Source organism: Scyliorhinus canicula, chromosome 3 (assembly GCF_902713615.1).
Source record: "Scyliorhinus canicula chromosome 3, sScyCan1.1, whole genome shotgun sequence".
Lineage (NCBI taxonomy): Eukaryota > Metazoa > Chordata > Chondrichthyes > Carcharhiniformes > Scyliorhinidae > Scyliorhinus > Scyliorhinus canicula.
Genome location: NC_052148.1, coordinates 58,839,981 through 58,855,973, shown reverse-complemented (window position 1 = coordinate 58,855,973; position 15,993 = coordinate 58,839,981). Strand labels below are relative to the sequence as shown.

The 15,993-nt window shown below is 41.1% G+C and overlaps 1 protein-coding gene across 2 annotated transcripts in view; it reads left to right on the top strand.

The window, feature by feature from the left end:
* The window catches only part of lman1 (lectin, mannose-binding, 1), a 55,294-nt gene extending 39,507 nt beyond the window's left edge, over window positions 1-15,787 (top strand). The window contains exons 11-13 of one of the 2 annotated variants that reach the window (XM_038790606.1): window positions 10,950-11,094; window positions 12,260-12,381; window positions 15,645-15,787. In XM_038790606.1, the coding sequence (XP_038646534.1) occupies window positions 10,950-11,094; window positions 12,260-12,381; window positions 15,645-15,681 (304 nt within the window). In that variant the 3' untranslated portion in view covers window positions 15,682-15,787. Of the gene's footprint in view, window positions 1-10,949; window positions 11,095-12,259; window positions 12,382-15,644 lie in introns of those variants that run through there. The other variant, XM_038790607.1, reaches the window with a different exon arrangement.
* Window positions 15,788-15,993: the final 206 nt, after the last annotated feature.

The following is a 15,993-nucleotide window of genomic DNA, read 5'->3' as shown; positions in this document are numbered from 1 at the left end:
TTTTAAAAATGGTGGATGGGCGTGGCCATGGATGAGAAGCCCACCCAACTCCTACTTAATGGCCACTTCCGGACCTTTTCCCACTCAGCCTCGATATTTCATACTTTTCTCTGGGAGGCAATCTGAAGGCCCCTTCAGATTCGGGCATCCTTCACGGGAATCTGGGAGCACTGGCCTATCCCCACACAGATCTATCTCTTCTTTCCCCTCAAGCCCCTGGTGCATAATTGAAATGCGGTCCTGTGAGTTGGTCTTTGGCACGGCATTGTAGTACCTCTTCTGGCAAACAGCAGCATGGTGCCTCGAGAGCTGTTGGCCAATCTGATTAGCCAAGAGCTCCCCAAGGCAGGATTTCCATCCAATCAAAGCTCAATTGAGCATGAAATGGCAGAGGGCCTGTCAGAGTCTGTGGGGAAGTATTCCCCGCCAACTCTGAGGATGAATGGTTCCAAACACCCGCCATCCTGAGAATGCAGACCCAACTAGTGCAGGAGTTTCTTCTCTCATTCTCTAAATCACAAAGATCATTTTGGGAGAAAGTATGCTACTGCTTTAAAATATTTACACTTGTGCAGCTCGGTGTGGAAAGTTGCTTTACAAAAGCAACTACCTTTTTCAAATGGGGCATTCACTGATGTTCAGGTAGGTTGCCAGTATTTGAAGCCAGTTGGGTAGCTTTTATTTTTCATGTCACAGAATCCTTTGTTTTTCCTTTATACATTAGATGTTATTGAATTGTTGGGACAGCTGAGCAGAAATGATCATCTCTGGAAAATTATAGATTAGACAAATCAACAACCGTATTACTTGTCCATTCGACAGACTTTGATTTTAATAATCTTGATTTTTATTTGAAGAAATCAGATTAGATTTCCTTGCAATTACTATCTTGTCTCATTCCATCTTTTTGTTGTACATAGTGTGCATTGCAGAGATGGCATCTCTGATCACAAAACTTAACTGGATTAAAGAAATCTCAGATAAAACATGAGCAACAATTGCAGCCATGAATCGTTATGTCTTAAGAGAGCAACTTTGTTTCGGTTCCTAATGGATTTGCTTGTTGAGTGTATGAGAAATATTAATCATTTTAATCAGAACACCAAAAATATCGAACAAGCTGCAATTTTGTAGGAGACATCAACTCTTTATTAAATAGTGATCTCTGATCTATTAAAGGATTAGAAAAAATGTTATCTGTCATACTCCCAAATTATAACTTTTTTCTTTGACAAGAGGTTTGAGGTTTAATTTCAGACATGCCTTTATTTTATCTTGTATGTTTGATCTTAACAATTTAATTCCTTATCTTTTGTAAGATGCTATGTATCAGATGCCCATTTATTAATATGTAATATCCTCTTAACGCCAGAAACTAGAATTGTGCTTTCAACATCTATCCAGAGCATATTTTTGTTGACTTTTTAAAATCATGTTTAGGAATTCCAGCTTGAATCATTAATTATTTCAGGAAATTCTGCTTTCCACTTAAAAAAAAAATGACACTACTTTTTTCTCCTGTTGGTGTTCTCTCATCAGCTGAGTTAAAAATGTATGCAGGAAATGGCTACAGGATAGTACTTGAAAGCAGTTAGGTGTTCTCATTGTTGCTCTCCCTTTTGTGAAATAGCACCATCTATTTCTGTCCTGTTTTAAATAAAGCCATAGGTAAAATTTGATAACTTGCCTGCTCAGTTTGCACTTAAAAATTCTCAGAATCGAGATAATGGGTGAACCCAGGCATAGATGCAGGCACGGAAGCGGGTACTGGCTCACTAGATCAAAACATTGGCATCTCCCGAATTATATAATTGTTCGGGTCAAAGATCAAAATAATATCTGATCCATGTGGACCACTGATGCCTGCTGGACAGGTCATAGACTTGTTTGATCAGTAATGAGCATTCATCTAGCGCCATGATGTCATGCGGTTCAAAAACCCCAGCTCCCTGTCTTTGGCCCGACATCAGCATGATGAAGAGAGGAATTCTAATTGTAGAATTGTAGTTCACAACCAATCTGGAAAATCTTCACACATTCAACTCTTTTCCAGAGCAGTGGGATCATATAAAGTCCGCTGTGCTAGTCTCCTGTGCTCAGACCATTAGGTTTGAGCATTGTCATCACCAAAATATGTTCAACAAAAACAATATAGAACTGTGGTAGCACAGAGGTTAGCACTGATGCTTCACAGCGACAGGATCCCAGGTTCGATTCCCGGTTTGAGTCGCTGCCGATGTCTGCACGTTTTCCCTGTGTCTGCCTGGGTTTCCTCTGGGTGATCCGGTTTCCTCCCAAAAGTCCTGAAAGACATGTGTGTTAGGTAATTTGAACATTCTGAATTCGCCCTCTGTGTACCCGAACAGGAGACTGAGTGTGGCGACTCGAGGATTTTCACAGCAGCTTCATTGCAGTGTTAATATAAGCCTACTTGTGACACTAATAAAGATTTATTATTATTACATAAGTTCCTCGAACATAAGTAAACTCGTCTGGTAGAACAACACGATTAAATATTAAGGCAGCAGCATTCCAACAGCGCAAAGCTGTACCCAAGTACAAATCCAGAAGATAAATGACCCTTGGGGAGAGAAGACCCAAGAGATCCAACATTATGCAAACTTTAGTTGCAATCCAGTTGGTGTTATAACTGGATGGGAAGATCCCTGAATGAAACCCTGGCTCAAAAGGCTAAATTTTACTTTTTTTTTGGAAACGTGGAGGAACAAAGTCACAGGACTACTAACTAGTTTTACTAAGACTGGTGTCCAGTTACGAGTGGTGTACCACAAGGATCTGTTTTGGGGCCACTGCTTTTTGTCATTTTTATAAATTACCTGGAGGAGGGCGTGAAAGGATGGGTGAGTAAATTTGCAGATGACACTAAAGTCGGTGGAGTTGTGGACAGTGCAGAAGGATGTTACAAGTTACAGAGGGACATAGATAAGCTGCAGAGCTGGGCTGACAGGTGGCAAGTGGAGTTTAATGCAGAACAGTGTGAGGTGATTGATTTTGGAAGGAATAACAGGAAGACAAGTACTGGGCTAATAGTAAGATTCTTGGTAGTGTGGATGAGCAGAGAGACCTCGGTGTCCATGTACATAGATCCCTGAAAGTTGCCACCCAGGTTGAGAGGGTTGTTAAGAAGGCATACGGTGTGTTAGCTTTTATTGGTAGAGGAATTGAGTTTCGGAGCCATGAGGTCATGTTGCAGTTGTACATAACTCTGGTGTGGCCGCATTTGGAATATTGCGTGCAGTTCTGGTCGCCGTATTATAGGAAGGATGTGGAAGCATTGGAAAGGGTGCAGTGGAGATTTACCAGGATGTTGCCTCTTATGGAGGGAAGGTCTTATGAGGAAAGGCTGAGGGCCTTGAGGCTGTTTTCGTTAGAGAGAAGAAGGTTAAGAGGTGACTTAATTGAGGCATACAAGATGATCAGAGGATTAGATAGGGTGGACAGTAAGAGCCTTTTTCCTCTGATGGTGATGCCTAGCACGAGGGGACATAGCTTTAAATTGACGGGAGATAGATAAGGACAGATGTCAGAGGTAGGTTCTTTACTCAGAGAGTAGTAAGGGCTTGGAATGCCCTGCCTGCAACAGTAGTGGACTCGCCAACACTAAACGCATTCAAATGGTCATTGGATAGGCATATGGACGATTAGGGAATAGTGTAGATGGCTTTAGAGGGCTTTCACAGGTCGGTGCAACATCTAGGGCCGAAGGGCCTGTGCTGTTATGTTCTATGGTAATATCTCTGGACTAGTAACCCAGAGGCCCAGGCTAATGTTCCAGGGACATAGGTTCAAATCCAACCACATGGATTCCAAATCAATTCATAATTCTGGAATATAAAACTAGTGTAATGGTGACCATGATGATTGTTGTAAAACCCTTATTAGTTCAGCAAGGTTCCTTCGGAAGGAAATACTTACCTGTTCATTGGATCATAGTCATGTACTGCACTGGCCTATATGTGACTCCAGATCTGTCATTGACTCAGAAATGATCTAACAAACTTTTCCGTTCAAAGGATATTAGAGGATAGACAACAACTGTAGCCTTTGCCAATAATAGACAAGATGTCATGAAAGGATAAAAGAAAAAAAAGTCCCACTGATTTAGGAAGAATAATAACTTCTCCCCATCACAACTTCAGGAATGCAACAAATGTAATTATCTTCTAGAATGGAGTTAAAAATGTATTAACTTTTTTCCCTCCTCCATAGCAGGGAAAGATCTGACTCTCCTGCATAGCCTACTTCCAGTGGCTGCAGAAATTCTCAGATTGACACGATCTTTGTAAGACAAGTCCAAGGGAAATGTAAGGACCACACCAGGAACTCTCTTTGTATTTGGCTCTAAATTGTGAGGCTCTGTGGATTGTGCTGCAACTATTTGGACGTCCAAGGAACTTCTTCACAATCCTGCAATTGTTTCACGATGATATGACTACAACAGTCTTGAGTGGAGGATCTGAAACAAAAGCCTTCAAAATCGAGATCCAAGTTGCACAAGGCTGTGTGATACCCCCTGTTAGGATATTGGACCAGACCCCAACTTTTGTTACGATAACGGATGAGAACCCCAAACAATTTTTAAAACTGCCAGAAAAGGATACTTCATCCCAGGAGTGATGACTCTGACCAACTTGTATCTTAAATATTTAAAGAATTGACCACAAAATAAATAGCATTACAATTAGCAGTTAAACAGTTCTTAAATAAAAGTAAAAATTTGACCTTAGTTCAAATGCCACATATAAATTCAACACAACAGTTTTACTTGCGATCTTCTGTAGAGATACTTCGAGAGACTTCCTTCAAGAACAGATCCAGTACATGTAGTACACTTTTGCTCAGCTCAACAGCATTTGGCAAAAAAAACTGATGTTCAATTTAAAATCTTATAACAGACTGCAAAACTGGACAGACCTGGCTCCTCTCATTAATTACATCATCTGTATCCCATGAGCTACTCAGGATTAAGTACTATCTCTCACAAATTATCGACGCCAGGGAATCTTCAGCAATCATAATATCCCATTTGACCTTATCTGTAATCAAATAAGTGGTTAGAATGAGTGATTGCCTCACCTTTTTCAACACTTTCATTACATCTTCAGTGGACATGTTGCTTGCAATTCCCATCATAAACCATTTTACCTTTTTCCCTTTTCAGGCAAATTCTTAACTTTGAACTTTCGATCATCTACACCGGTATCTTAATACACTGTGTTGTATTGTGTTTTCTAACAGCCCTGTGAAGAGCCCCTGCGATGTCTTATTCTGTTAAAGACACTAAATTTGTTTATTGTCGTTATCATGTTTGAGTCATTGAATATTGCCAGCCTGTTCCACCATTCTGGGCACCTCAATTGAGAACCATCCTCTCATCTAACATGCAATCAAGAGCAGCAACTACACTTGCCTCTCACCTTCACCTAAAACCACTTGAAACTTTGCTATTTTCAAAATGTGCCTCAGCCGAGCCTTGCAATGTCATTTTATTATATTTAAAGAGCATTATATATTTTAATTATCTAAATATTCTTTTGATTTCATTTTAAAATCTAACTCTTCACCTTTAGAAGCATGAGCAATACTTAGGGCAGCACAGTGGTTAGCTCAGTTGCTTCACTGCTCCAGGGTCCCAGGTTTAATTCCAGGCTTGGGCCACTGTCTGTGCAGAATCTGCACATTCTCCCTGTGTGTGTGGGTTTCCTCCGGGTGCTCCAATTTCATCTCACAGTCCAAAGATGTGCAGGTTAAGTGGATTGGCCATTCTAAATTGCCCATAATGTCCATAAATATTAGGTGGGATTGCTGTGTTCCGGGGATAGGGTGGCGGAGTGGGTTTAAGTGGGGTGCTCTTTCCAAGGTCTGGTGCAGTCTCGATGGGCCGAATGGCCTCCTTCTGCACTGTAAATTCTATGAAATCCATGGAATGGCTGTAAAGCTTCAATCTGATCATTTGAATTTGGAAAATAAGTAAATTGCCATCTGCATTATTGCGCTTGCCCACAAAACTTTGTGTGGGCTTTTTCGCTGAGAGTAATGGGGTGTAGTAACATAACCTCTGTTACTGGACTAGTAATCCAGGCACCTGAAGCAAAGATTCATAGCCAGGAGTTCAAATTCCACCACCCACAGCTGGGGAATGTAATTAAATAAATAAATCTGGAATAAAGCTAGTATTAGTAATGGCAACAATGACAATAGATTTTCATGAAAAGCGCATCTGGTTCATTGATGCCATTACTCCGTATGGCCTGTATGTAACTCCCAACAATATTGTTTTCTATTAGCTGCTCTGTTGCATCCAAGGAGGCAGCTCACAACCTTGAGAAAACTCCAGATACCCATGAAAGATTGACTTTGGTTGTCAGCAATGCTATTTAGCCCATTCTTTCAGAGTGCAAGAACTATATAATAGAACAATAGAATACAAAGCGAAAGAAATGTTGATTGAAACTGTGATTTCAAATCTATATTGTAAATAAAGGTTTACCCCAGTTTCTTAAAATGTCAAGCATATCTTGTTCTAACGCTCTCCATGTACATTTAAGTACTTTTCTTTATCATTTTTCTCCCTCACTAAATTCTGAATTAGTTTAAGTTCAAATATTTTAGCACCTTTTTCTTTCTTTATAGAAGTGCTCAATTTTTGCAGCTGTACCTGTTTTTATAATGACATTGAAACATAAAATAACTGAATCCTTGATAGCTGTAAAGTGAAATATATGCCTATACACATTTGCTATTTACTACCACAGAAGATTCTTTTCTTTGCTCTACTGTTGCTATTTGACAAAGTGAGTAGAGATTTGAGAACCCAATTTGAATGAAATGTATGGTTTCAGGCAGATTAACTGAGGGATGGTTTGAAAATCAAATTCATGATTGTGTATTATGTTAACAGACAGGGATTAAAGGCCCAATAAAAATGCCTCTAGCTTTCATTTTAATCTACTTTGGAATAGTGAAGAGGCATTGCACAATCTCAATGGCTTTTGTTTCTTAAAATCACTTATTCCATAAAGTTATGTTTTTTTACATAATGTAATGAATTTGGAAGTGTTTGTTCCATTAAGTGGAAGAGGAGTATTGTGTACTTTTGCGTGCCTTTCTGTTTTATTTTCTAATACTCATTAAATTACTGTCAACTCTTAAGAATCAACACTGCAATGTAACTAGACAGTTCATCTTGTTTTAACATAAGCATTTGGGTCCTTCATCTGTATTCTTGTACTGTCCTATAGCCCTGTTTGCTTCAATTGGAGCTGCTGGAGATTTTGGGGCTGTCCAACTTTTAAAGCACAGTAAGAAGTCTTACAACACCAGGTTAAAGTCCAACAGGTTTGTTTCAAACACGAGCTTTCGGAGCACGGCTCCTTCTTCAGGTGAACCATTCACCTGAAGAAGGAGCCATGCTCCGAAAGCTCGTGTTTGAAACAAACCTGTTGGACTTTAACCTGGTGTTGTAAGACTTCTTACTGTGCTCACCCCAGTCCAACGCCGGCATCTCCACATCATGGCAACTTTTAAAGCAAAGAGCTCACCTTAGCTGTAAAACAAATTACCATTTGCTTCAAGCTGTATTTTAAAATTATTGTTAAATTAAGATCTGTATGGATGTGTTCCTCTACTTAAGGGGGCAGCACAGTAGCATTGTGGATAGCACAATCGCTTCACAGCTCCAGGGTCCCAGGTTCGATTCCGGCTTGGGTCACTGTCTGTGCGGAGTCTACACTTCCTCCCCGTGTGTGCGTGGGTTTCCTCCGGGTGCTCCGGTTTCCTCCCATAGTCCAAAGATGTGCAGGTTAGGTGGATTGGCCATGATAAATTGCCCTTAGTGTCCACAATTGCCCTTAGTGTTGGGTGGGGTTACTGGATTATGGGGATAGGGTGGAGTTGTTGACCTTGGATAGGGTGCTCTTTCCAAGAGCCGGTGCAGACTCAATGGGCTGAATTACCTCCTTCTGCACTGTAAATTCTATGATTCTAAACAAAAACAAAAAGCACTGAAATAGCAATCTTGAAGGATTGTCATCTCAGTTGGACTTTTTTGATTAAAATTTCTACAGTGACTGGATGAGACTGTTTTCCAGTCTCTAGGAGTTGTCTGGGAGTGACTCCTTTCATAATTGTTTAATTCCTCAGTTCTTCATTGTCGCCTAGTCAAAATCCTGGAACACTCTCTCCCTAAAAGCACCATGGCTGCACCGACACTACATGGGCTGCAGTGGGTCGAGAACACAGCCCACCACCACCATAAAAGGCAATTAGAGATGGACAACAAATGCTAGCCTAGCCAGACCACATCCCATAAAAATGAATTTAAAAATTGTAAATCTGAATGCATAAACAACCCCAAAAAGAACAACATTGATCAAATCTGTAGCTATCTACTTCATGGGATAATTTGATCAAGGTGGGCCAGAAGTGTCCTAAATTACAAAGATTGGTTAAATTTCCCAACCTGCATTTGAGTGGTCGTGATATCGTGCCTAAATCAGAAGGTTGAGAATTCAGGCCCCATTCCAGAGACTTAGATAGATAGCGAAATACAGCACAGAACAGGCCCTTCGACCCACGATGTTGCGCCGCACTTTTGTCCTAGGTTAATCATAGAATTTTGGACAATTTTTCATGGCCAATCCACCCAACCTGCACATCTTTGGACTGTGGGAGGAAACCGGAGTACCCGGAGGAAACCCACGCACACACGTGGAGGATGTGCAGACTCCACACAGACAGTGACCCAAGTCGAAATCGAACTTGGGACCCTGGAGCTGTGAAGCAATTGTGCTATCCACAATGCTACCGTGCTGCCCTTAAGAAGTTAACCTACACTCCATTATTCTACCCTAATCCATGTACCTATCCAATAGCCGCTTGAAGGTCCCTAACGTTTCTGACTCAACTACTTCCACAGGCAGTGCATTCCATGCCCCCACTACTCTCTGGGTAAAGAACCTTACCTCTGACATCCCCTCTATATCTTCCACCATTTATCTTAAATTTATGTCCCCTTGTAATGGTGTGTTCCACCCGGGAAAAAAGTCTCTGACTGTCTACTCTATCTATTCCCCTAATCATCTTTTAAACCTCTATCAAGTCGCCCCTCATCCTTCTCCGTTCTAATGAGAAGAGGCCTAGCACCCTCAACCTTTCCTCGTATGACCTACTCTCCATTCCAGGCAACATCCTGGTAAATCTCCTTTGCACCTTTTCCAAAGCTTCCACATCCTTCCTAAAATGAGGTGACCAGAACTGCACACGGTACTCCAAATGTGGCCTGACCAAGGTTTTGTACAGCTGCCTCATCACCTCACGGCTCTTAAATTCAATCCCTCTGCTAATGAATGCTAGCACACCATACACCTTCTTCACAGCTCTATCCACTTGAGTGGCAACTTTCAAAGATCTATGAACATAGACCCCAAGATCTCTCTGCTCCTCCACATTGCCAAGAACCCTACCGTTAACCCTGTATTCCGCATTCATATTTGTCCTTCCAAAATGGACAACCTCACACTTGTCAAGGTTAAACTCCATCTGCCACTTCTCAGCCCAGCTCTGCATTCTATCTATGTCTCTTTGAAGCCGACAACAACCCTCCTCACTATCCACAATTCCACCAATCTTCGTATCATCTGCAAATTTACTGACCCACCCTTCAACTCCCTCATCCAAGTCGTTAATGAAAATCACAAACAGCAGAGGACCCAGAACTGATCCCTGCGGTACGCCACTGATAACTGGGCTCCAGGCTGAATATTTGCCATCCACCACCACTCTCTGTCTTCTATCGGTTAGCCAGTTTGTTATCCAACTGGCCAAATTTCCCACTATCCCATGCCTCCTTACTTTCTGCACAAGCCTACAATGGGGAACCTTATCAAATGCCTTACTAAAATCCATGTACACTACAACCACTGCTTTATCTTCATCCACATGCTTGGTCACCTCCTCAAAGAAGTCAATAAGACTTGTAAGGCAAGACCTACCCCTCACAAATCCGTGCTGACTATCCCTAATCAAGCAGTGCCTTTCCAGATGCTCAGAAATCCTATCCCTCAGTACCCTTTCCATTACTTTGCCTACCACCGAAGTAAGACTAACTTCACACAGATCATTGCAGTACAGACTGGGCAGCATGATAGCACAGTGGTTAGCACTGTTTCTCCACACACCAGGGTCCCAGGTTCGATTCTCGCTTAGGCCACTGTCTGTGTGGAGTCTGCATATTCTCCCTGTGTCTGCGTGGGTTTCCTCCAGGTGCTCCGCTTTCCTTCCATAAGTCCCAAAAGACGTGCTGTTCAGTGAATTGGACAATCTGAATTCTCCCTCTTGTTTACTCGAACAGACGCCGGAATGTGGTGAGTAGGGGCTTTTCACAGTAACTTCATTGCAATGTTAATTTAAGCCTACTTGTGACAATAAAGATTATTATCATTACTACTGCACTATCTGAAGTTCAGTTTTATTTTTAGCTGAGATCTTCAATGGAGAGTCCATCCGCTTCCTTGGGTGGGTGGGTGTAAGAGATTCTAAGTTATTTGTCAATAGTTATCCTTGGCCAACATGTGAAACAATTGATTTAACGTTGATTTTTTTTTTTACTGTTTGTGGAACAAAGTGTACATGTTTGCCGAGTTGCCTTCTTTGCGCCAATAACTACACATCAGAAGTATTTCTTTGTCTGTAAAGTGCTGTGGGATGCTCTGGGTATGGAACATGTTTTTTTTAAATCTTACAGCAAAGAATGCTGTAAATACTCAGCAGATAAAGCAACATCTGTGGAGAGGAACAGCGTTAACATTGAGGTCGATGATGACTTTTCATCAGCACTATATAATCTTTGTAGTTCTGAACAGGTTATCAAATGTGGCAGATATCTTTAAATATTCTTACTGGGATTTGTATATTGTAATTTTTAATAGGAATACCGTAACTAATGCCCTGAATCAAGCAGCTCAGCTTCCAGGTGGTGCAACTGGTGGTTATGAAACAATCCAACATTTCAATGACATAAAAGAAAACCTTCATACTGTTAAAAGAGATCTTGCATCATTAGTACAGAGAAATGTAAGTCTTCCTATTAAATCTAATTTTAGATTCTTGGGATTTTCCATGCCCCGAATGATCGTTATTTGAGGAATTTTCTCTTTGTACTGTTCTGAAAGGAAACTGCTGCACAGTATGTCAAATGCATCTATTTGTCACAAAGAAGTTCAGAAAATCCAATCTTGGGTAAAATTGAGAGAACATGAATTTACAATTATTTTATTCTGTTGTGTAGTGGCAATTTTTTTATTTTTTTATAAATTTAGAATACCCAATTCATTTTTTCCAATTAAGGAGCAATTTAGCGTGGCCGATTCGCTTACCCCGCACATCTTTGGGTTGTGGGGGTGAAACCTACACAGACACGGGGTGAATGTGCAAACTCCACATGGACAGTGACCCAGAGCCGGGATCGAACCTGGGACCTCGGTGCCGTGAGGCAGCAGGGCTAAGTGCAGTAGCAATTTTAACAATATAGAACACTTAAACATTCTTACTGGCTCAGTACAATTTAAATGTCTAACATTTGGTCAATTCCAGTAAGTTGTAAAGTCACAAAATTGTTTTGTGTATTCTTTGACTTTTTGATTGTGGTAAATTAGCTGCACAATACAGTTTCCAGCCAAATATCACATTTCTGTTATACATTTAAGTTTAGGTAAAGCATCATTGTTCTCTGGATTTGAGTTGGATAAGTGATTGTGGAATGGTAGCACTGCTGCCTCACAGCGCCAGGTACCCGGATTCAATTCCAGCCTTGGGTGCCTGTGTGGGGTTTGCACATTCGCCCCGTGTCTGCATGGGTTTTCTCTGAGTGCTCCAGATTCCTCCCACAGCCCAAAGATATGCAGGTTACGTGGATTGGCCATACTAAATTACCTTTAGTGTCCAAAAGGTTAGGTAGGGTTATGAGGATAAGACAGGGGAGTGGGCCTAGGTCAGGTGCTCTTTCAAAGGGTCAGTGCAGATTCTCTGGACCGATTGGCTTCCTTCTGCACAGTAGAGATTCTGGGATTCTATGAACTGTTCTACATCAGCCAGTGTGTGTTCGTCCAGACAAATATGTTCACTACAGGTGGGTTTGTGCTTTTTAGAGGCAATCTTGAGGGCATGGTTCCACTGCATTAACTAATGCTAGTGTTTATTTGAGGCTTATTGTTGATGTCTTTCTTGTTATCTTTAACAGATAAACATTGAAAAACCTAAATGTCCAGAATTGCCTCCGTTCCCATCATGTTTGTCTACAACTCATTTCTTCATGTTTGTGGCAGTTCAAACCGTATTGTTTATTGGTTATATCATGTATCGGTAAGTAAACTTTTATTGGTATAGATTTTTATATTTACTTTGTCTGCCTTTTAAGAATTTAAATGGTGAATCTAATTTCCAATGTTAATTTTAATGCCATGGAAACTGTCAGAAGGTTCAGATATGCTACATTCACTAGCATTTCTTTTTGGCTAAATGCTGGGAAGTTCGCTATTAGACCAATTCCTATGAAAGAACATAATCCCCTGATGTACTAAATTAGCTTTGCATGCTTGCTGCTACTAAAATCTTAATAATATACTTATTCAATTAATCTTGTGTGAATTTTACTGGCAGTTTACTGAGGATGACTAGAGCGAGGGTAGGTCCGATCAAGGACAGTAGCGGGAGATTGTGTATTGAGTCTGAAGAGATAGGAGAGGTCTTGAACAAGTATTTTTCTTCAGTATTTACAAACGAGAGGGGCCATATTGTTGGAGAGGACAGTGTGAAACAGACTGGTAAGCTCGAGGAGATACTTGTTAGGAAGGAAGATGTGTTGGGCATTTTGAAAAACGTGAGGATAGACAAGTCCCCCGGGCCTGACGGGATATATCCAAGGATTCTATGGGAAGCAAGAAATGTAATTGCAGAGCCGTTGGCAATGGTCTTTTCGTCCTCGCTGTCAACAGGGGTGGTACCAGAGGATTGGAGAGTGGTGAATGTCGTGCCCCTGTTCAGAAAAGGGAATAGGCATAACCCTGGGAATTACAGGCCAGTTAGTCTTACTTCGGTGGTAGGCAAAGTAATGGACAGGGTACTGAGGGATAGGATTTCTGAGCATCTGGAAAGTCACTGCTTGATTAGGGATAGTCAGCACGGATTTGTGAGGGGTAGGTCTTGCCTTTCAAGTCTTATTGACTTCTCTGAGGAGGTGACCAAGCATGTGGATGAAGGTAAAGCAGTGGATGTAGTGTACATGGATTTTAGTAAGGCATTTGATAAGGTTCCCCATTGTAGGCTTATGCAGAAAGTAAGGAGGCATGGGATAGTGGGAAATTTGGCCAGTTGGGTAACGAACTGGCTAACCGACAGAAGACAGAGAGTTGTGGTGGATGGCAAATATTCAGCCTGGAGCCCAGTTACCAGTGGCGTACCGCAGTGATCAGTTCTGGGTCCTCTGCTGTTTGTGATTTTCATTAACGACTTGGATGAGGTTGTTGAAGGGTGGGTCAGTAAATTTGCAGATGATACGAAGATTGGTGGAGTTGTGGCTAGTGAGGAGGGCTGTTGTCGGCTTCAAAGAGACATAGGATGCAGAGCTGGGCTGAGAAGTGGCAGATGGAGTTTAACCCTGACAAGTGTGAGGTTGTCCATTTTGGAAGGACAAATATGAATGCGGAATACAGGGTTAACGGTAGGGTTCTTGACAATGTAGAGGAGCCGAGAGATCTTGAGTCTATGTTCATAGATCTTTGAAAGTTGCCACTCAAGTGGATAGAGCTGTGAAGAAGGCCTATGGTGTATTAGCGTTCATTAGTAGAGGGATTGAATTTAAGAGCCGTGAGGTGATGATGCAGCTGTACAAAACCTTGGTCAGGCCACATTCGGAGTACTGTGTACAGTTCTGGTCACCTAATTTTAGGAAGGATGTGGAAGCTTTGGAGAGGGTGCAGAGGAGATTTACCAGGATGTTGCCTGGAATGGAGAGTAGGTCTTACGAGGAAAGGTTGAGGGTGCTAGGCCTTTTCTCATTAGAATGGAGAAGGATGAGGGGCGACTTGATAGAGGTTTATAAGATGATCAGGGGAATAGATAGAGTAGACAGAGACTTTTTCCCCGGGTGGAACAAACCATTACAAGGGGGCATAAATTTAAGGTAAATGGTTGAAGATATAGGGGGGATGTCAGAGGTAGGTTTTTTACCCAGAGAACAGTGGGGGCATGGAATGCACTGCCTGTAGAAGTAGTTGAGTCGGAAACGTTAGGGACCTTCAAGCGCTATTGGATAGGTACATGGATTAGGGTAGAATAATGGAGTGTAGATTAATTTGTTCTTAAGGGCAGCACGGTAGCATTGTGGATAGCACAATTGCTTCACAGCTCCAGGGTCCCAAGTTCGATTTCGACTTGGGTCACTATCTGTGTGGAGTCTGCACATCCTCCCCGTGTGTGCGTGGGTTTCCTCCGGGTACTCCGGTTTCCTCCCACAGTCCAAAGATGTGCAGGTTGGGTGGATTGGCCATGATAAATTGCCCTTAGTGTCCAAAATTCTATGATTAACCTAGGACAAAAGTTTGGCACAACATCGTGGGCCGAAGGGCCTGTTCTGTGCTGTATTTCTCTATCTATCTCGTTCATGCTTTCCTTTGTCAAACCCAGAGAAATTATTTTCTGTAAATACCTGGTATATAGTTTTTAAAATTATTTTTATGGGGTGTTGGCATTGCTGGCAAGGCCAGCGTGGTTGTCAATCCCTAGTTGCCCTTTAACTATGTGGCTTGCCAAGTCATTTCAAGAGGGCCACCAACAATTACGCAGTAACAATAACCCATGATAAGCCGACTCAAGTGTATCGACGGACTGGACTGATAATTTGTAAGTAATGAGGTGAAATCCAGATTAACATTAATGTTCAGAATAGGAATGCATTATCTTGTAAAGCATGCTTCATCCAACATCCATTTATGATTACTGCATCATGGACTTTGTTCACTGCCACTATTTTCAAGAATACTACACTTCTTACCGTTAAAATAAGTGGCAAAGTTGTTGCTCTCGGCTTGTGCCCCCTCCTTTTCCTTCAGAATACCAGTAATTTGAAAATCAAAATTAACACCAAAACCTTTTTACATAGATACTCTTGAGATATTACGACTGATTTATTACCTTTTGTAATTACATCATGATTAATTCTTTGATGAATGTCTTCAAGAGGTCAATTGACGTGGCTCTGGCTTTTATTGTGGACCGCAGCAAAAGCAAACTTTAATGAAGGACTCGCCTGCATCGTAAACTACTTTAGTTGTAATACTTTGGTTTATATGATAAGGACTCTTGAGAAAAGAATATTGCACTACAATTCATTCTTCATGGTATTCAACTTAAATAGAAGATTGAATGAAAATCATGAATTTCCCCAATTTTAAATGTTAAACTTACCAAAAAATCTTGCTCTTTTTAAAACTGGAAATGTTATTCTTCAGTCAGTCCCCCACCCCACTTTCCGCAGCCTTCTTGGGAACGTCCCTTCACCTTGTATAGTACAATTTTGTAACGTGTGATCACATTTTTCAAACACTAATAATTCTTTTCTTTCACAGGAGCCAGCAAGAAGCAGCTGCAAAGAAGTTCTTTTGATGTAACTGTTCTTAGTTTTTACTTTGTTAGTGTCCTGGAATGAAACAAAGGAAAACTGTAAATGATGGACTTTTTTAAAAAAACAAAAAAAATATTTTTCAACAAACCTAAGTTATTGTGGTATATTCATTTTGAGAATTGTAAAGGCTATTTTGGGCATATGAATTATTTTTCTACAGCTAAAGATGAAGCTGTGGACAGCAATTTTGTTTTTTATTTCTGCATTATGGAATTGTGAAGCGACAGAAGAACTAAATAGATGTTTATATTGAAGAAGGGTACACTTTCTAGGAAAAAAGCAATAATTAAGAT